This window comes from Sphaerodactylus townsendi, linkage group LG05 (assembly GCF_021028975.2).
Source record: "Sphaerodactylus townsendi isolate TG3544 linkage group LG05, MPM_Stown_v2.3, whole genome shotgun sequence".
Lineage (NCBI taxonomy): Eukaryota > Metazoa > Chordata > Lepidosauria > Squamata > Sphaerodactylidae > Sphaerodactylus > Sphaerodactylus townsendi.
This window is the reverse complement of record NC_059429.1, coordinates 85,371,852-85,394,273: the sequence shown is the minus strand read 5'-3', so window position 1 is coordinate 85,394,273 and position 22,422 is coordinate 85,371,852. Positions and strand designations below refer to the sequence as shown.

The 22,422-nt window shown below is 41.3% G+C and overlaps 1 protein-coding gene across 2 annotated transcripts; it reads left to right on the top strand.

Moving 5' to 3' along the window:
• Positions 1-158: 158 nt before the first annotated feature.
• On the top strand, positions 159-20,788 carry REN (renin). 2 transcript variants are annotated; one of them, XM_048497050.1, is made up of 9 exons: positions 159-270; positions 4,465-4,621; positions 5,172-5,295; positions 7,616-7,734; positions 9,979-10,175; positions 11,421-11,543; positions 17,185-17,329; positions 18,200-18,240; positions 19,753-20,788. In XM_048497050.1, exons 1-9 carry the CDS (start codon positions 203-205, stop codon positions 20,072-20,074), a joined length of 1,296 nt encoding a protein of 431 aa, XP_048353007.1. In that variant the 5' UTR covers positions 159-202; the 3' UTR covers positions 20,075-20,788. The 2 variants fall into 2 exon arrangements, with proteins under 2 accessions (XP_048353007.1, XP_048353008.1); XM_048497051.1 differs by having other exon boundaries at positions 18,142-18,240; positions 19,753-20,062.
• Positions 20,789-22,422: the final 1,634 nt, after the last annotated feature.

Here is a 22,422-nt window from a genome sequence, read left to right as displayed (position 1 = left end):
GGTTAGCACCTCAAAAGAGTTCCTCCCCCTAACATGGTGAACAAGATTTATTTCCTCCTTCCTACCAATGAAAATCCAACACAAGCCTCATTTAGAAGCAGAAGGTTCTGCTATAAAAGTATTGTGGATTGTTCTTCTTTCTTAATGCAAGGAGAAAACACAGCTCTGGAGTGAAGGTTCCCACATCAAGAGCAGCATCACAATGCAGCACGAATGTACATTTGTGGTGGTTGCCTGCTTCCTGTGCTTATCCAGCAATGCCTTCCAAAGGTAATGTCGTTTCTTTTTACATGATCGTCAAGACCTATGTCAATTCAGAGATGCAACTTCAAGCGCTTTTGAGCCCTTCTTCCACTGTTGGTGTGCATGTGTGAAAAACAAAAAAAAGGCAGTTTAAAATGAACTTTGTGCTTCTGAATCGATCACCATGGAAAGTTGATTTATAAATGCATTTTTACCTTTCTGGGCCTCACAATGCAGTGTGATTTTTATCTTTGTGGATGGCTAGAGAACTTTCTTCTTGTTAAGAAGAAGAAGAGGAGTTTGGATTTATATCTCCCCTTTCTCTCCTGCAGGAGACTCAAAGGGGCTTACAATCTCCTTGCCATTCCCCCCTCACAACAAACACCCTGTGAAAAGGGTGGGAATGAGAGAGCTTCAAAAAGCTGTGACTAGCTCAAGGTCACTCAGCTGGCGTGTGTTGGAGTGCCCAGGCTAATTTGAATTCCCCAGATAAGCCTCCACAACTCAAGTGGCAGAGCTGGGAATCAAACCTGGTTCCTCCAGATTAGAATGCACCTTCTCCTTAACCACTACGCCACTGCTGCACTGCAGTTAGAAGATTAATGCTTATGCAACATGTTCTGCTATACCAGGGGTCACCAATCTTTTTTGTAATGAATGCTATGTCTGAGTACTAAAAATATTCCCAGCTAAACCCTCCCCAACCTGGCTTGTTACCAAGTTTATTTTGCTTTGTAATAAAACATGGACCACGAGGAACATCAGAAATGAAACTATCAGATAAGCTGCACAAAGAAAAGTCCAATGAAATAAAAGTCCTTAAACAGATCAACATATCCTTTTGATGTTCTTTTCCTTGGCTTTCTAGGGGATGCATGAGCTACCCTGTTTCCCCGAATATAAGACATCCCCTGAAAATAAGACGTAGTAGAGGTTTTGCTGAAGTGCGAAATATAAGGCATCCCCCAAAAGTAAGACGTAGCAAAGTTTTTGTTTGGAAGCACACCTGACGAACAGAATACAGAAATATAAGACATCCCCTGAAAATAAGACATAGCACATCTTTGGGAGCAAAAATTAATATAAGACACTGTCTTATATTCAGGGAAACACGGTATTATGAACCAGCTGGCAAGCTACCAGTAGCTCCTGAGCTACCTAACAGAGACCCCTATGCTACACAAAAGAGCCACAAGCAAACAGGCGTGAGGGATAGAGACTCTATTTTCATAAGCCTTTTTTGTATGATGATAGCTGAGAAACTGTTCAACACAAATGTTCAACATGTGACCATCTAGAATATGGATCAAAACTAGCATTCTGTGTACTTTAACCTTGGCTAGGCTCTCCTCCTGCCACTTATGTTCCATGACAGCATTAGTGACTCAACAGTGATCCACAGTAGATAGCTCTGGGATATGCCATGGACAGAAACACATCTTGCCGTGACATACCTCTGAAGATGTCAGCCATAGATGCAGTTGAAGCATTAGGAGCAAAAACGACCACACTATGGTCTCACAGCTCAGAAAACCCAAAAGTCAGCTCTTGCGTACTTGGTGTACTAAAAAAGAAAAAAAAACCTATAACGCAGCTACACAAAGAGTACTGCAATTTATAAAGATAAGGTGTGTAGAAGAAATACAAACCATACAAATACCACTTCGCATATATACTATGATGATGCCACTACGATATTTTATTTTATATATGAAGTGTTATTTGCATTTGTATTGATTCAGTATGGATTTTCTTGGAATACTTAAATGTTCACTGCCCAACTGATCCATTTACTGTGTGACCTGCTGTGCTGATTCACTTTGTGTGGCCATATAACTGCAAGATTTGCCCCAGTACTCATCTCCTTCTCTGCTTGAACAGATGGGCATTTGAGGGTGGCACTTCTTCTCTTGCTGTTTGTTTTGTTGCAGTAATTGTATTTGTACTAATTGTAACTGCAGTAGTGACCGTAGTGTGCTATAGCAGTAACCTCACAAAATTCTTAAACTGAGACAAAATTGCAGAGTTAAAGGTCAAGCTAGATAATGGATATCCTTGAATTTATTTCCTGCAGGTTCTCTCCCCCGCCCCGGTGCCATGCTTAATAACAACTACAGGAAGATTAGGACTATGGTATGGGGCAGTTAATCTTTTTCTATACTTCTCCGCACTGCCCATTCTGGAACTGGTACGTGTCCCATGAGGGACACATACAGGAATTAATATAACACCTAGCTGGAGAACCAATCAGTTGAGAGGGTGAAGGGAATTATATGGCTCTCAATCATGTACCAGAAGCAATGCCTGCATATTGATGGGTCAGAGGGAAAGACAATTATCACATCCACTGATCATACACATAAACTGAAAGTAAGAAAAGATGCAATGTTTTTATTCAGAGTATATTATTTAAGGCAAATTTAAGGCAAAGAAGTTAATTGTTATATTTGCACCATACCACAAGTGCTGCTCTGGTTAACTTTGAATTCCTTATATCAAGAGAAAGAAACTGATCAGCACTGCTGTTTTGACTGACCTGCTAAACTTCATCCTTACCTGGTAAAACAGAAATAGTAATTAAATTAGGCTTGAAGGAACCTCTTCTGCCAGCTCTTGTCCTATAATTCTACCATTTAAATTTAAACATATGTATGCAAAAAAATTTGGAGGGTGGCAAATAGAAACTGAGGAAAAGGTCATAACAAGCAACAGTCTTAACTGACTTCTTTTTTGTGTGCCAAGTTCTAGACAGTTGATTTTGACCTGACACTAGTCATAGCCCATTTGGGCTTGCTTCAGTTGCAAACTTTTTTCTACCCAAACCCACTAACAACCTTCTCAGAGTTCAGATCATGTGGAGGAAGCTATGCACATACCTTAGCCCAAAAGTTCTGTTCAGATAATCATATCAATACAGAATGGTCAAGAGTGGGAATAGAAGTTACAAGACTGACTTGGTTCCACCCTGATATCAACATACAGTACTGGGAGCTTTTAATTCAGCCATGCATGCTAAAATTCTCCCACTCACTGAAAACTAGCAAATGTGGATCGAACATAAAGTTGTAAACAGGATCGAACATAAAGTTGTAAACAGGATAACAGATCCAGATTGTGAGGGGGTGGCAGGAAAAAGAGTATACATGGTTAAAGATCTATTATGTGTTTTTCCTTTATATTTGAAACATGGAATTGTAAAGACCACAGAATTCTATTGCTTTGTATAGAAAGAAAAATAAGAAGAAAAGTTTGCATTTATACACAGCCTTTCTCTCCTGTAAGGAGTCTCAAAGCAGTTTACAAACTTCTTTCCCTTCCTGTCCCCACCAACAGACATCTTGTGAAATAGATGGGGCTAAAGGAGTTCTGAAGAACTGTGGTTAGCTCAGGGTCACCCAGCAGGTTTCACATTTGGGAGCAAGGAAACAAATCCAGTTAACTAGATAACACTCTGACGCTCATTTGAAGGAGTGTGGGATCAAACTCAGTTCTCCAGATTAAAGTCCATCACTCTTAACCACTACATCATGCTGGCCTAAGGCAGCAAAATAATTCTGTGTCAAGGAATATTCTTTAGTAACTACACCTTTGAAATAAAAGAGCTGACCTGGATAGCCCAGGTTAGCCTGATCTTATCACATCTAGAAGGCTATGTGGGGTCAGCCCTGATCAGTATTGGGAAGCCTCCAAGAAATGCCATGGTCTCTAAACATCTCCTGTGCTGTCTTGAAAATCCCGCAGCGTTGCTATAAATCAACTATGACTTGACAATGGAGGAAGGGGGAGGGAAGAGGAAAAATGCTTTTCAATACAATTTAAGCATTTACTGCCATCTAGTGTAACTGAATGGCATAGGAAAGATACATTTGGTTTGGTAATGAAAAGTGCCATCAAATCTCAGTCAGATTCAGGGGAGAGCGGTTTATCAACTTGAATAAATAACTACTACTACTTATGGTGACCTCATAGGCCTCACATTTCAAGGCAATAACACATCTAGCACTAGATGCACCCTGGCACTAATTGGAAAAAGGCACTTTCTGTGCTGTTGGTGATAAAAAAAAAAGAACTGGTGAAGGAGTTCCCTATGAGTTGCCATTATTCCAATTCTGAATGTCATGGGTGCCCCTGCACTATTTGTGGATTCCTGCCCATGTTACAAAACCGAATTGTGTCTGCTCAGTGCCCACAATTTATAATTATTTTCTTCTTGCCTCTCAGGATTTCACTCAAGAAAATGCCCTCAATCCGACAGACCATGCAGGAGATGGGTGTGAAAGCATCCGAAGTCTTCTTGTCACTGAAGCATGCTGAACACTCTGTTGGCATGGGGCCCCATAACAAAACAGCACCTACCATCCTTACCAACTACCAGGATGTGAGTATTTGATATTGCTATAAGCCAGCAGATGAATGACACCAAATGATATTGCTATAAGCCACCAGATGAATGACACCTATTCAGAATGTGGTGTGATGAAATTTGAATCAACAGCAGTTCCGTGATTTGCTTCACGTGATCAAAGGTACTGTCCATGTGGACTTCAGGTCCCAGGTACCCTAACACACCTTTTCTTTTCTGTGGTAGTTTAAGAGCTCTCATGATAATTCCTTTTCTAGAAACATTCCCTGACTGTTCATATGCTTTTATCACCTCCTTTATCTCCTGCTTGGGAATGAAACTTGCATCACTGGGGCTTTTGCTAAATATACTTCAGCTGTTCTTAAAATTTGGACCACAGCCGTTATCAAGTCCATTGATTTTTTTTCAGTGTATTTTATTTCATGTTCTATAATGTAACATTTTTTTCTTTTAAATTCATGAAGAATATTTTGTTGTTGCTGCTGTCTAAAAGCCAAGTGCTACACAGACTTTTTTGGAAAAAAAACAACAGCATGATTACTGTCTAATACAATGTGTCTTTCAGGTGCAGTATTATGGTGAAATCCTAATTGGTACACCAGCCCAAACCTTCAAAGTAGTCTTTGATACTGGTTCTGCAAACCTTTGGGTGCCATCATACAAATGCTCTCCATTGTTCAGTGCTTGTGGTAAGTCACGTAGAACATCACAGCATACTCCTGAAACATCTGTAAAAGTATATGAAGCACTTCTAATCATTCCTAATATCACTGTGAGTTGATTCCACATCATTCCTCATCTTTGCTTAATACTTCTTTATAATTAGGGAGATTACCAAAACAGAACTCCTTATCCAGAGAAATGTGAAAGTAGTTGAAAGTTATGTGATGGCTGCTGTGTTTGAACATTGCCTGCACGCATATATGGACCTAGGGGTGGAGGGAACTTTTTCCACTTGCATTAGCACAGGATGAATAATGTCCGTGGCGAACCATGCTTTTTCACTTTGGCATAGCTGTTCTATGTGCAAAAACCTGACTATACGTGTAGTTTGTGTTCATGGAATTTCAGCAATTAACAGCAAACTGTCTGGGATTAGGGTTCTCAGCTGGCAATCCCTGGGAGAATTTGGGGGGCAGATACATAATTACCAAAACAGCAATGACATGACACTATTCACAGCCCTGTGACCAGAATGACATGACACTATTCACAGCCTTGTGACCAGAAATGTCATCACTGCATCACTGATCATACTGATATTCACTCAAAACTCTGTGGTCACCATAGAGTTTCACGTGAATGATAGAGTATCTGGTAGTGCAGGGACTTCACTTCCAGTTACAGGGCCAGAAACAACATTGTGATGTCACAGGATCCCTTCCTGCCCCTCAGAATGAGGGTGAGCAACAAAAGTTCCCATGTCCAATATGGCAACTAGCAAACCCTTGCTGGGACCCTCAGGTGAGACTCAAAGCCCCACTTGCTGGGACACAAGCTGTTAGAGCACCACTATTTTTCTGCCCTTTTCAGAGGAGCTACTACTAGTGGACTATATAAAGAGCAAGGGTGCCAAACATTCTCCCTTTCTTTGTATGCAGAAGGTGGTGAGATGAGATCACTTACAGGAGAGTTATAGCCTCTCAAGGAGAGTTATAGCCTTCTAAATCCATGGAAGTTAATGTGACTCTGTTTAGGATTGCACTTCAAATGGTGGGAAGGAAAGTTCTGGACTTATTCCTCACTATGGTATACTTTCTATGATACATGGTTTGTGTTTCTTCGTCCCTGGTTGTCTTGGTCTGCTGCCCTTAGGCCCTAGCCTTAAACATAGTGATGACGTAGGACTGACTCCACTTCTTTCTGGCACATGATTCTGATGTCTTGTTACTTCCTGTTACGTTTGAAGCTCAGTGGGTTTGGGGTATTGGGTTAAAATGTCTGATTACAAAGAAATTAATGATTGGACAATTACATTAAAACTAGACTTGAAAAAAATAGTTACCTTGACTTCCATTGCCATATTCAGTATTCATATTCTCCAAGAAATGTACAAATTCCAAAGCTTAGATAAATAAGTTTACAGTTTTTAACACTATGACCTCCAGATATTTATCTAGATTACCCAATCAAGTGAAGACCTTTAAAGAGAACCAACAAATAGCAGTAATCAATTAAAAGGGAGGCTGGTATCCAACTAGCAAAATATAATTAATTAATAATCTGCGTAAATAAACGATCAATAACATTTGAATCTTAACAACACTTCAGAGCAAAATGATCTCTTTGATAAAGTAAAGTATAACTGGACTAGTTTTAAACATAAAGCATCCAACTCATTCATTTTTTAAAAAAGCCTTAACACAATATGAGCAAGAATCAAACTAACCTCAGAAATTAAAAAGTTCTTTTGACTTGCGGCTTTTCTGGTTAGAACTAGCCCTACTAATTTTCACTAATTTACCAATTAAATCTTTGCAGCCTTAACCAAAAGAAGAAATACCAAACAACTACAGGCATTTCCCACTTACCTTAAGCCCCACGCTACTTGAGGAGAGTAGCAGCGGGGTGCTACACTTCCATGACAGAGGCAGCGACAGCTTTGCTTATGCTTAGCTAGCGCTGTCCCATGTAAAACCCCCCTCAGCGCACTGACATCCCAGGCTCTCTTCTTAATGGCGTCTTTTGATGACCCCACGCAAATGAAGCGCGCAGTGGAGTAAGGGATGCCAGTGACGCGCCTGGGATGCCGCACACTGAGAGTAGCGCGCGGCATAGGGGGATCAGGGTGAGTGGGGAAACGCCCTACATTTACTTTAACCATGTTAAGGCCTGAATGTGTTTTGTTTGCTGTTTTAAGGAAAGTTTGGGTATTATACCATGTGAGCTTCCGGTTAGAACATTTTTCTTTCATACTAAATATATCAAGCATTCAACACTGATTATGAGCTGTTTGTAGTGCTCCAATTACATTAATATTAATGTGCAGTATTCCATTTCTTTTTTCAGTTTCACACAACCGCTATGACTCCTCAGTATCAAGCACATACCTTGAAAATGGAACCAAAATTGCAATCCAATATGGACAAGGAAACATGAGGGGTTTCCTTAGCCAGGACATTGTCACAGTAAGTGCTATAAAGGGGCAGATGTTTTCTCTTCCATCAGCTCATCTGCCTTCTTTTTTCTAAAGAAAAGCTTTCCTCTTGTCTGCTTTTCAATTTCTTTTGAAGCATAACAAATTAAGTTATCTAATTACATCTGTTAATTTGTAACTAGTGAAACTATGATCCTTGCAAATAACATGCCTAAAAATTGAATGTAACCTGCTTGTAGTGTCTCTTTTCCCTTGAGGAAAGCACCCCATACTCTTGAATTACAGATTAGCCTGCAGTTGACAAGCAGTGTTTTAATGCATTTGCATAGTTGGCAGTCAACCAGTACCGTCTATTAGTGAGTGCTCAGAAAGCACTGGATTTCTAGGGTCGATGCAAATTATAGTTTTCTCAGCCTTCTAATTCAATTTGAGAAGCTGCGGAAACTACAGTTCTCATCAATCCTAACAGGCAGTCATGCTGGGAAAGATGAGGAAGAGTAATTTAGACAAGGGAAGTTACTGACAGGGAAGAAGCAGGGAAGGGATGGACAGGCACTGGTTTGAAGAGCCATCCCGACAGCAAATTACATTCCCTCATTTGGAAAGGTACACCATAGTTAGGGGGGACTTGAACCTATGTATGTGTGTGTACACACATATTTTCTGAAGATCTTAAACACATGCAAATGCCAGAACATTTTTAGTACTCAACAGATTCTTGAGAGAGCTAGCATGGTGTAGTCGTGGTTAAGGTATTGGACTAGGGTCTGGGAAACGCAGTTTTGCATTCCAACTCTACCATGGAAACTTGCTAGGTGATCTTGCTAGGTGTCACACACTCCTAGCCTTGACCATGGCAAGTATTTGGATGGGAGACCTCCAAGGAATACAAGGGCATGATGCAGAGACAAACTATTTCTGAACTCCTCTTGCTTTGAAAACCCTATGGGGCCGCCATAAGTCAACTGTAAGTTGACATCAAAAAAAGAAGAGAGATTCTTGCAAAATATGTGCAATTTTTGGTTCAGCCCTAAGGCGTTTGCCTATCACTCCTTCTAACCAAATACCAGCTCAGCCATGGCTGCTGAACTGAAATGTGTATATTTGCTATGACACAGAACCAGGCCCCTGTAACATCACTGATAAGCAAATTATGTATCCACCACCCTGAAGGGTCTAAATGCTATAGTCACTGTTCTCTTCCCATCACCCCTGTTCCAGAAGGCATCTTTTCCTTCAACTCTCATTTCACAGTACACTTTAAGAGGCATTCAGAGCCCATCAAGAGCAATGTGATATTGACCTATCTAAATCTGTAACTTGGGTAAGAGGCAGGTTCTCCTCTCTGACTTTGCTCTGTGTTTTAGAATCCTCTGAAAAGTGGCTGAAAGTCAGAGATAAGATAACTTCTGTCAAGTGTGGAATTGAGGTGGAATTATTTCTGGTTTTTATCATCTCAATCCAGTAATATCAAATACATTTATGATCACACAGCATTTGGGAAGCCCAGAGAATATCTACAAATCACAAGGTCAAAGAATGACTCACTTCACCAGCAACAAGCTAACCAGCAACTGCTTGGGACTTCAGTATGGCATCATTCTGTTTTCCTCATGGAGGGTGGCAGGAAAGGAAGGTGTGGAATATCTTCCCAAATGCCTACATGTTGCCACCTCCAAACCCCTTCTCAAAACCCATTTTTTCAATGAAGCCTTTGAACAATCTCTTAGGTCCAATCTGCAGCTGAAACGAAGTGTATCTGAACTCATATTTTTTCATTTACTTTCACTGTTTTCCTATCCTCCCCCTACTGCCTCTGTTCTTGTGTGTTTTCAATTAGGTAAAATCCCCTTCCCCTCTGAGCCTCATTCCTATCCAAATCAGGGTCTACAAGGCTGCAGTTTAAAAGTTCTGATCACAGAACTCCTGAGTCATGTCTGGTTAGGATCATCTGATTGCAGCTTGCAATCCCTGGGAGCATTCTGGGGTAGGGACTGGGGTCATAGAGTTTTTGCAAATTCTAAAGCAGGCCCCCTTAATGTCATGACATCACTTTGTTTTTTATTGGAAATTATGTCAGTTCATCAGTAAAATACCAGCAAGTACACCCCATTTCTCATGTTTTCTTCCACTGGCCTTTCAGGTGCCAGTAGGCAATAAAAAAGTTTGCCAGGAGGTTTCTTGCTATAGCAGGAGACCTAGCAATGCCATACCTGGTGTGGTGCTCATTTGCTCCCAGGCAGTAATCTTAAATTTTTTTTATTCTCCCATCTAGGTTGCTAATATTCCTGTTTTCCAAGAGTTTGCAGAAGCCACAGCACTAACCAACGATCCCTTCATCTATGCCAAGTTCGATGGGGTGCTTGGTATGGGATATCCCAGCCAAGCCATAGATGGTGTTATTCCAGTGTTTGACCGGATTATCTCTCAGAAGATCCTGAAGGAGGAAGTGTTCTCTGTCTACTACAGCAGGTGAATGCTGTAGCTTTGTCTATCTAAAGAAAATTCAGGTTTGGAATAAGGCATTAATTTGAGTCAGAACACAGTGCTAGCCTTGAAAGCCAGAACTCTTATCATAAAATAATGAGAACTTCTGTCCATGTACAGAGTGCATTTCTCTCAACATCCTCAATAAAGGCACCTTCCAAGCAAATCTGAGCTCCAGAGTTTCTCATTTGCATCAAACAGAAGTGATTTTACGGTATTCATTTTTTGAAAGGTGAGAGAAACTGAGAATAGTGGGGTCCCAAACAGTATTGGAAAGTATTTTTCAGATTCTCCCTAAGTGGAATAATTAGAGAGCAGCCAAGAAGAATTGGGGGCAAAGGCAGAGCTGTATGGAAATCCCAAGACTGAAACCAAGGCTCTGTTTTAGCTTCTAGATGAGATTGGTTTATCCTGCCAAGAACTCCTGGAATGACGGAGTGCAACACAGGAGTAAACAAAACAGCAATAAATGTCATGACAACAATGTTTAATAATTTTATAGTGCTTCTAGGAACATTTCAGTGCTTCCATATATTATAAACTGGAAAAAGTAGAGAAGAGAGAAATCAAAGGGTTGGAGCACCTTTCCTATGTGGAAACACTGAAGAGTCTGTGACATTTTAGTCCAGAAAAGAAACAGCTGGGGGACAGGACACAGTAGACATTTATAAAATTATGCACATACAAAACAGGAGTAGGGAGTGGAAGGGAAGCATGAAACTTGCCCCCTCCTTGGCCTGTTGTTGAAAGCCTCCCTTGTTTTTTTAACAGAACCTTTAACTATGAAGAAAAGCTCAGCTCTTCCTGAAATACAACAACCTCACTAACAATCTCCTTTGCTGCCTAATTCTAGGTGATAAATTCTGGTGGCGGTAGTATTGCTTTAGCACTAACACAAGCTAGTAAGTAAGCCATACCTTTGAAGGGTGGCACTGATAAAGGCACTCATGAGCAGGGCTCTGCTTTGCCTTAGTTTCCATCTGGTCAGTCATGAAGCAGGCTCCAAGTGGATCAATCCCTCTGCCCACGACCTTGTGCAGCAGCCCTGTTCAGAAAAAACCCCTCCCTTCATGCTAATCTGCCCTTGTCTACCTTAGAGCATAAAGTTTCCTCAACTGCAGCCCTGCCAAAAAAACAATCTTAACAGAACCTGGAGTGCCTGATGTTTTCCCAACAGATATCAAAGAGGGGATCATACAAAAACTGATCTGTTTTGGTTTTTCCCACTAGAAATTCTCAGTCAAACACTGGGGGAGAAATCATCCTCGGGGGCAGCGACCCCTCTTACTATACAGGGAACTTCCAGTATCACAGAATTAGCAGGAAAGGTTACTGGCACATTGACCTTCAAGGGTAAGTAAAACCACTCTAATATTCCCTTGCCTTTCATATCATCTTTTTTAAATTGAATTGACTAGTGTCTGTTTTTATTTTTACTTTTCTCTGCAAGTGTCATCAAGTGTCATCATCAAACTGCAAGTTGTGCTATAATGTATTTTCAAGTGTGGAAATAAAACACGTTGAAAGAACTATTTGTCAAACCTATGTTGGGCAATTTAAACATTAATACAGTCTCTTAGCACCAGCTTAAGTTTCATCATCTTTGCTTTCTTGGTAATTTTTTTGGCTGCTCTTCTTTCCTATCACAGTCATTGCTTCCAATCTGAAAAAAAGTGCTTCCTTTGACTGAATATGGGATTCAACATCAATAGACTATTTCATTTTGTCCCAAAATGAACACAAAGGCAGAAAGAAAAAATAGATCCCTTACTGAAATGGTCAGATGCATGTTGTTTGAGGTCAAACTACCAGGTAAATGTTGGGCAGAGACCATTAAAACAGCAACTTACTTATAAAACAGATTACCAGCTAAAGAAGATGACACGACTCCTTATAAACATTGGTTTGGGTAGAAGCCCAGTGTGAGCCATTTGAGAGTGTTTGGATCAAAAGCATATGTTTATATTCCTAAGGAAAAGCATTCAAAAATGGATCTTGGAACTGAAGAAGGTATTTTTATAGGATATGCTTAGAGGTGCAGGGGATACAGAATCCTTAACCCCATGGCCCTTTCCGCACCGCAACGGTGCGGGGGTGCATCGGCATATACAATTCCAACACACACATCCCGGGACCGTTTGCAAGGACAGTCCTGGGAGGGCAGCAGACTGTGGTGCAGCCTTCACACAGGATGTGCTGTCGCTGAACGCTTACCTCGTATCCTGGCTTCCAGCTCGTCGCAGAGGCCAGGGGACACACCCCCGCAGGCTGGAGCGATGGCTCTGGAGTCACAGGCCAGGGGGGAGCGTGTCCCCTGGCCTCTGTGACGAGCCGGAAGCCAGGAGACGAGGGAAGCGTTCAGGGACGGTGCAGGGGAAATGGTGCCTTCCAGCCGCTGCTTCCGAAAAACCTCGCTGGGGAAGCAAGGTTTGGAAGTAGTGTCTTTGCGTCGCTCAGGGGTTGTGAGGCCGGCGCTGCTGCGATGCAGTGACGGCGGCTGTGCGAACCCCTCCCCAGGGACGCTGTTTTTAGCGTCCTTGGGGCGCTCTTTACTGCCCATGCGGAAAGGGCCCAAGACTGGTGAATTGAAGATTTGTGATGCAGTTTAAGTTGATAAAAGGGAGAAAGCAGATTCCAGTGGTTTCACTTCAGCAGAGCAAAATCAAGTGCAGCAGCCAGAAATGGTCTTTCTGAGGTCATGGACAGCATACTTGAAGCACCTGAGATTAACAGCATCATGGACAGCACACATGGAGCATCTGCAAAGCCTTCTCAACCAGTAGGGGTTGCAAGCCTCAGGCGCTCCAGCAGAACAAGCATGGGTGTACCACCTTTGAGATATGCTCATCTTGCAAAGGCAGAACTAGTTTCAGAGCTTTCCATATGGGAGGACATTGCAAAGATGCCTGCCAAAGAAGTAGAGAGGTGAAGGAAAGCTGCAAAAGAAGAGATTGAAGCATTAACTTAAAAAAATGGACACTTACGGAACTACCACCCGAAAAGAAGGTAGTAGGATGCAAGTGGGTCTTCAAGACCAAGCATGATGCAGAAGAGGAAATGGAAAGATACAAGGCAAGACTGGTTGCAAAAAGCTACTCCCAAACATTTGGAGAAGACTACAATGAAACCTTTCCACCAGTGGTCGGACACACTTCTGTAAGACTGCTCTTGAGCATTGCAGCTGCAAGAAAGATGCAAATTGAGCACCTAGACGTAAAGACTGCCTTCTATATGGATAAAAAAAGGAAGAAGTCTACATGGAACAACCACCAGGATTTGAATAACACAAGGGCAAGCATTTATGGATTAAAACAGGCAGCTCAGTGTTGGAACCAAAAACTTCATCAGATGCTTGTTTCTGCAGGGTTGTTTTTTTTTTGCAGTTTTGCAGTTTTTTATTTTGTAAAATTGGGATATCAGTAAACATTTAGATTACATTGGGGAGTATAGGTATTTTTAGAATGTTAATTCTGCTCAAAAGTACAATATTAAATTTATCTAAATGCAAGTTTATTCGGTATTTAGGACACTATTCAACATATTAGCAACCATCTCTTTTTCTTGACTGTCTCTGTTGCTTGAGACCAGAACATCTTAGCTTGAGACTAGAACATCTTTTCTATATAATATTTTTTTCAGATTTATTTAGTTCTCATTTAGCATGCTGTGTAACTTGAATGTGAGGGAAGATACAAGCCAGTGATGGCGAACCTATGGCACTCCAGATGTTCATGGACTACAATTCCCATCAGTCCCTGCCAGCATGGCCAATTGTAGTCCATGAACATCTGGAGTGCCATAGGTTCGCCACCACGGATATAAGCTATTGATTTTCCATTAAATTAGATTTATTTTTTAAAGTTAAGAATATAAGGCAAGCAGTGTATTGTAATGGTTAAACTAGGACTGGAAAAATCTAAGTTCAAATTTGAGCCGAACTTCTAACAATGATACATAACACGTCCCTAAGATCAGCCTCTGTACCAGAGAACTAGGAAATGGCCTATGTAACAGCTATTTATAAAGGGTTCTGAGGGGGCGAGGGAAAAACTACCGGCCAGTGAGCTTAATGTGTGTTCCAGGTAAATTGATGGAAACCATGATTAAAGATAGACTTTTCCAGTATATAGAAGGGCAGCCCATCATGGCTTCTGCAAAAGTAGGTCTTGTCTCACTAACCCGTTAAGAGTTTTTGAAGACGTTCATAAGCATGTGGACAGGAATGAGCTAATGTGTATTTGGATTTCCAAAAGGCTTTTAACAAAGTCCCCCACCAAAGACTGCTAAGCAAACTTTATTGTCATGGGACAAGAGGTCAAGTCCTCTTATGGATTGAGAGCTGGCTAAAAAATAGGAATCAGAGAATAGGAATAAATCGTCAGATCTCACAATAAAAGGATATGAGCAGTGGGGGGTCCTTCAGGGACCTGTGTTGAAACCAGTGTTTTTCAACCTGTTCATCAATGAACTGGGGGTGAACTGCGAGGTGGCCATGTTTGCAGATGACACCAAATTAGTTAGATGATAAAAACTAAAATATATTGCGAAGAACCCCAAAAGGAAGATGACAGCTCCAGATGGTTTCCTGACATCTCTTGGGGATTTTAATCAACAAGGTTAGTGCACCTTGATAAGTATGCTCATGCAGGGATGATCCAGGCTTGGGACACAATTATTTCTGAGTGTCCTCTATCCTCATGCACAGTTCACAGCGCTCCTTGGTTCACCAAGGAGCATAGGGTGATGAAGCAACTATGCAAATAGTGGAGAGAAACTAAAAATGAATATGACTAAACACAGGTTACAATACAATACAATACTTTGTGCTACGGATGGCAACAAAGCAAGCTCAGCTCTCTGCCCTCATTGTGTCCATGCGATGTTGTCTACCAGAGCTTTATCAAATTATGAGGGAGTCCTTACCATGGGATCCTGAGAATACAGGCCTAGAGCACATTCAGGCTGAAAATGTTATGTTTTGCAATGCAGTTGGAGATAAAATCACTTGCATCTGCCAGGAATTAGATTTCACTATTGAATGCCATTAGAAAACAGTCCAGTCCTTGTATGGATGACTTTTATAATCCAGGGGGGTAGTTTCATGGTACACAGGGATGGCACAGCCCCACCACCTCCAAACAGGTTCCCGGTGGTGCAAGGCTTTTTTAAAAAAAGAGAGAAAACATATTGGTAAAGCTGCAAGCTCTTTATACAACCCATTGGATTGCACTTGCCTTTTGGGTGACATAAGTCACCAGAAGTAAAAGGGGGTGTTCCTGGGTTGAAAGCCCAGGTCAGCTCCATCCCCAGAAATGCCCGCATTGGCACTAGCATGAGCTCTCCAGAGCCAGATAAGTTCTGGTGCAGTTGTAGCATTTATGCCTGCCTGGATGCTGTTGAACTCCCTGACAAAAGTGTCCTTGCTGCTACTTATATCACATGGAGAGGCATCTATGCTGACAATGGGGGTATGCCAGTTCCACAGCCCTCCCCCCTCCCCCCTTTCTGGATTGCACTGTCAAGTTGATTAGACCTTGTAAGTGTATGGCCTGCCATATTTAGATTTAACCCCTGCCCATCATGGCTGCTGATATCAAGCTGAGCAGGGTTGGCTAACTGCATTCAAGAGGTAATTACAACTCTGCCAGAGGGTGTAATTATAATGCCTTGAAAACGTTGGTCATGAGACCCCTCCTTAAGAAAGCATCCCTTCAGTTCATTGCCCTGAACTACCACCTAGTGGCCAGTGTTCCATTATTATGCAAGGTGTTTGAGGGGTGATTGCTACACAGTTTTGGGTGGTCTTAAAGAAGATAGATTGTCTAGATCTCCTTCAATCCAAATTCAGGCCTGGGTTTGGGATGGAAAAAGTTCTGGTTGCCCTGGAGAACATATGCATTCATTTTTTCCTTGGGAAATACAGTGTGATGTCACTGCGCCTAATCATGCCCTCAGTATTAATCAGTCTTCTCCAACTTAATCCCTGTGGTTACCATGGTACCCTGTGCCTGACTGGAGCCCAAAACATTTCTTCCCCAGTAACATAAGAGACAGTACAGGCTTTTCTACTCTGCACTGGAGTAGGAAGTGAAACAGAAAAGCTCAGGAGTTTTCAAGGAAATATCCCCCTGTATCCTAGGGGGATGCTTGTCTTAGAACATTCCAATGTTTTGTAAAATCTTCCAGCATTTTGTGTTTGGATATAGTCCCTATAGAACCATTATATTGTGCCACCTATTACCAGTTCTCAAAATTCAAAAAATGCTCATAAGTTGAACAAGGTTTTCTGTACTAACTTTATCCCAGTTTGTTTCTTCCCATAGTAATTTTGGACTCATGGTTAAAGTTCTAAAAAAATAATCTGATAGTGTTATACTTCAAAACATAACATGTAACATTGATATAAAGTAGTTGAAGATTATGACATATGTGTAAGATACAGTAACAAATGTTTATTACACATAATTTATATTTAAATCCAGTTCAAAAAAATCACTTTTGGGACATAGGTTTTCCTAAATACATGACATACATCATTATCCTATTCTTCTGTAATGCCCTCAAGGCAACAAGGTGTTCTCTCTCTTCAGTTTTAGCCTCACAAGAATTCTGTCTCCATCTTTGTTATTCTAGAAGTGTTCACAGTCATTGAATATTTTAATTAATGGATTCCATGGTTTTTAATAATTGTTCAATTGTCTTTGTGCACTAGTTTTATTCTTTTGTTTATATGTACACCGCTCTGAGACCTTCGGGGGTAGAGCAGTTAAGAAATCTAATGAATAAACAAACAAACAAACAAACAATATGTGTAGCTTGGAAAATGAATGAGAATTCATTAAGTTTAGATATGTGGCATTTAACTTAGTTTTAGAAATAGATCTAATTGTTTCAGTCACAGCATTATTATCATCATCTCAGAAAGGTACACACAAAGACAAAAATAGAGGGTTACCTGAAAACTGAAAGGAGATCTATTCTGTTTTCTCCACAGGGTAGTTGTAGGAGGGGAAATGTTGTTCTGTCAAGATGGTTGTACAGCAGCTATAGACACTGGGACTTCCTTTATTACTGGTCCTGCTAGTTCCGTGTCGGTCTTGATGAAAGCCATTGGAGCTACCTTGATTTCAGAAAAAGATGTAAGTAAAATGAACATTTACTTCCATGTGCTCCTCTTCTGCTCCAGTGGCAGGACAAGGAAATGAAGGTCCAAAACAGAAGGGGAGGGGGTTACTTGCCTTCCCAAGCATGCAAAGACTGGCTTTCTGCACTGACACTTCAGAAACTAAGAGGTACAGCCTCAGACCCTGAAACAGGCTCTCAGAGCTTTTGTACTGCCTTTTCTCCTTGTGGATAATGTGCTGGTTTCCTCAAAAAATGCTGGAAAGCTTTTGGTAGGGCTGTGAAATCTTATTGCATTAAAATCTGGGCAGCAGAGAGAGGCCATTTATGTAATATATTGTCTCCTCCACAATAAGCCTCGATACCCTTCAGGGAAATCTTCCTGTAACGCACAGATTTTTCCCTCCTTCACACTCACTGCACCTCAAAGGACTGAAGTTTCACAGCTTTGAAATGCTGGGGAAGCTCCCCCCCCCCCCCCGGACAAAAAATGAAGGTAAATAGTTTATGTTTTGCCTTCCGTGGGTCTTCTTACTCTTCCTGGCTGGGGAACTCTGGTGGAGAGAGAATTAAGAAGTTGGGGGGCGGGGGGCGGATCCACGTGGCTGCTGGAGAATCCCCATTTGTCCAGAAAGCAGTGGGGAAACTCCATTTCGGAGCTAACAGCCACACCGCAGGAGGTGAGTGAACAACAGGCCAGAGGCAGATGCTCCAATATTGAACAAAATAAGCTTCTACAGTTGCCGTTAAATTCTTCTCCCATGGGAAATAAGGTTTAAACATCTTTCTTTTCTCTTTTTTTCTTTGTAACTCTATTCTTTTCTTGCAGTATGTTGTTGAATGTAGCAAAGTTCACCTTCTGCCTGATATTTCCTTTGTCTTCGAAGGCACACCCTATACACTCAGTGGTTCTGCCTATGTCCTCCAGGTGAGATGTTTTATAACAATTTGCAATAAGTAGGACAGTCATGGAGAAAGCAAGCAAAGTAGGAGCTAGGCTAGATGCACTTTATTTAATATCCAGTATTTATTACATGCCTCATGAGTCATAACATTGAAAGTGGGGGGAGGGGGATTTTCTGGAAAGCCAGTGCAGTGATGGATGAAGCTTGCTGGATTTCTACTTGTCACTGTTGTTAAAGGCATAGGAACCTTATGAGAAGAAAATGCTGAGCCCCCCTACATTTAAATACTTCCTTATGGCCACAGTGGAGACTACAAGCACTTTAAGATGGTTGGGATAAGAATGTAAATGCAATTTAATTAAATGACTCACAAGAAAAGGGCTTAGAATCCCAGCATTTGACTGCTCAACCAAAGGATGGCAGTGATCATGGAGGAATTAACATAGAAGTACAATATTTCACGGGCAGAAAAAGAGTAGCAAGCATTGGGGTGTTGTGTGGTTTCCGGGCTGTATGGCTGTGTTCTAGTAGCATTTTCTCCTGATGTTTCGCCTGCATCTGTGGCTGGCATCTTCAGAGGATCCTCTGAAGATGTCAGCCACAGAAGCAGGCAAAACATCAGGAGAAAATGCTACTAGAACACGGCAATACAGCCCGGAAACCACACAACACCCCAGTGATTCCGGCCATGAAAGCTTCAACAATACATACCGTGTTTCTCTGAAAATAAGACAGTATCTTATATTAATTTTTTGCTCCCAAAGATGTGCTATGTCTTATTTTCAGGGGATGTCTCATTTTTCTACTCCACAGCTGCATGTTCTGTTTGATGGGCATACTTCCAAACAAAAACTTTGCCACGTCTTACTTTCGGGGGATGCTTTATATTTAGCACTTCAGCAAAACCTTTACTACGTCTTTTTCTCAGGGGATGTCTTATTTTCAGAGAAACAGGGTAGTAGAAAGCATGTTTTTCAAACATTCATCTCGCACAAAAGTGGCTTTACTTCAAAAACTGAAGCAATATCTATGCTTCTGAAGTAAACATGAACTACAGTCATGATGCAGGAGCCCAAGAAGCCGATCCCTAGAAACTAAGCAACAATCAGATAGATGTCTCTGAAAACCAGAGCAATGCAGTCACATGGATCCATGAAACTGATCCCCAAAGATGTGTCTGTTAAGTGCCATCAAGTCACTTCCAACTCATAGTGACCCTACAGATCAACATTCTCCAACAGTCTTGCTCAGGTATTGTAAACTGAGGGTCATGGCAACCTTTATAGAATCGATCCAACTATGTTTGGTCTTCCTCTTTCCCTACTACCATTGTTTCCTACCATTACTGTCTTTTCCAGTGACTCTTGTCTTCTCATAATGTGACCAAAGTATGACAGCTTGTTTAGTCATTTATAGTGTTGACATGGAGTCCCAGGAATTAGAGCAAATGTAGGAAGCAGTTCATAGCTGATCTTATGGCATGAAACTATCCTATTGACTTACTTCTTTATTTGCATGGGCAATTCTCTCTGCAGCATTCGAGTTATGGGAGTGGTCTATGTGTTGTGGCTTTCTCAGCTTTTGACATCCCTCCTCCACTGGGCCCCCTGTGGGTTCTGGGTGCCAGTTTCATTGGAGAGTACTACACTGAATTTGACCGGAAACACCACCGGATTGGTTTTGCCAAATCCCTCTGACACTAGGAGAATCCAAATTTGGATCATGTTGTATGTAGAGGACAGACTATTTAAAACTGTGAAAGATGATAGCTTAATAATATATTGCTGCAAATCCATGAAGACATTGTGTCAATATGTGTGTAAAACCTTTTGCATTATTTTGTTACATAAGCAATGATAATATCTTGTCACAGAATCCTCAGATTTCACTGTCCTCTTTCCCTGTTATCAACTGAACTCAGATAGTTGAAAAGTTATACACCCTTTAATCTGATAAATTCTGTCCTGCAAAACAGAATGTCTACTGAATACTTTTCACTTTTCTAGCAGAGTATGTTGCCAAGAAGTGGTCATCTTCTGTGACATGTTAATAATTGCCCTGGATTTTTATAGTTATTCACATCAATACAAAAGCTTCAGGGTGGGGTTAGCACTACATACCACACTGTCTTACTGGTATCCAGCTGTGGTACTGTAAGGCTAGATACTGACTGCCAACAGATACTGACCCCTCCAAAAAAAATATTTGAAAGGTGATTATATCTATATTTATGAAAGTTGTTCAACCTAGCCATCAGGCTTTCTCCTAAATGACCTGGGAAATTACAGTTTTGTGAGAGTGCTGGTAAAAGAGATACCGTTTCACATCACTACAATTTTCAGAGTCCTTGACCTGTTACATGTCCCAGGTGGATTCCGCACAGCATAAATATAACATCTTTAGGACATTATAAAAAGTTCTCTTCCCCAAAATAACTTCAGCCCATTTTATTTCTCTCAACCCAGATTTTTCAAAAATTGCTAAACTAGCAATCTCCCCTCCCCACCAGGACATTTCCTACCTGCTGAGCGAACCCAAAGCAGGCAGGAAACACCTTTTCTCCTGCTCAAACCTCAGACTTTCATTTTCACCACTTGCACCCACTATTTTGTGTGCTGCAGCAGATTCTCCATGAAGGTTCCCCACTGAGGTTGCATTTACTTGCAGCTCATTTGCAGGCAATTTTGCTGTAAAAAGTAGATCGATAAAGTTTATTTTGAAACACCATTATTTTGAAACAAAATAAAATGATCCCCCACCCATGTTGTTTTTTCTTTTTTTGAGGGGGATGTCTGCAAACCTACAGCGATACAAATATGCACATATTGCAGCTTCTCTAATAGTGTTGCTTTAGCTTCACAGAATCACAGACATCCCCCTCAAAACAAAAAGGGAAAAAGACACATGCACAGGATCACTAGGCTAAACAAACTTTATTCATCTACTGTTTACAGCAAAATCAAATGCAGTTGCACGGCAAGCAGAAGAAGCCTCGTAGGGAATCTTCACGGAGGATCTGCTACAGCACATAAAATGGCAGGTAAAATTGTGAAACTGACAAGAGCTCCATGCAGCAGGCAGGAAAAAAGGTCAATTTTGGCTGGCAATGCTTGTGTTCTCCCATACTGTGGGAACACAAAATGCCAAAACGGATCTTTTTATAACATCCTAAAGACATGATATTTATGCTGCATGGTATGCACCCCAGTTATTTGAGAGGTTCAGCACAAAAGGTTATAACCATCCAAACAGCGTTATGTCCCAAATACTGGTATAGAGGCATAGAAATAGTTGCACTATTGCAAGCTGGTTTCCTGCACTGTCACATTACAGCTTTACCATTAAGACAGAAAAGTACAAAGTGGTTAAACAGATATCTCTACTTTCACACCAGTGGTGAATCCTGGTATGTTACCTATATAGCCTCTGATTGGTCTGACAGTCACTACACTCTGTGGTAGAAACAATGCAAGTTAAAGATTCGGAAGTTGCTTGCCAAATGGACTGGTGCTTCAAAATAAAGTTTACTCCAATGCATCCTTTGTGAAAGTTGTTTGCATACCAATATCAATGGGCAGGGGAAGAACAGCCGTCACCAACTTCTTAACAAAACCAGTCAAGCTCCATAGCAGTTGCACAACAACTGTTCACAGGATTTCCCCACATCTTGGCTTAACTTCTACCGCCACAAGCAACACATATTTCAGCTACTTTCCAAGGATCACAACTGAAGTTCATACATTTGGCTTTCCCCCCCAGGAAACAGTCCTGTTTCCCATGTGTCTGAGAAGACTAAGGTGGTTCAGTGCTCATCCGTTAGTTTTGCCCTTTTCCTCTACAAACACATACAATGAACAGCCACAGAGGAAAGCAACTGAGATTGTTAAATTGGCTCAAGATTAATACCCCCCTCACTGTGGCTCCAATCTGATTGGAGGTCTAACACAGTTGCAATTTACAGTTTAAAAACATCAAGGAATCCATTAATGGGTCACCTGTCACCATGTATAGCTTGGCTTGTGAGGTCTCTTCCAGTCACTCAAACACTTCTGTCACTAAAGAGCCCTCTGCTACAATACACAAAAGTACTGTTTCCAAGTTACAGGAAGAGTAATTAGTTTGGTCACCTGGCTAGCTGGGACAAAAGCTCCTAACCCCCTAATAGAACTCTCAAGATGCACCCATGTGCTTTGTCAATGTGATCT

What these genes read in the sequence shown, in the direction of transcription:
- REN (XM_048497050.1), top strand. Translation starts at nt 203, where the DNA reads ATGCAGCACGAATGTACATTTGTGGTGGTTGCCTGCTTCCTGTGCTTA. An exon ending in TCCAGCAATGCCTTCCAAAG is followed by an intron (nt 271 to 4,464) that starts GTAATGTCGTTT and finishes CTTGCCTCTCAG; the next exon opens with GATTTCACTCAAGAAAATGC. An exon ending in TTAGCCAGGACATTGTCACA is followed by an intron (nt 7,735 to 9,978) that starts GTAAGTGCTATA and finishes TCTCCCATCTAG; the next exon opens with GTTGCTAATATTCCTGTTTT.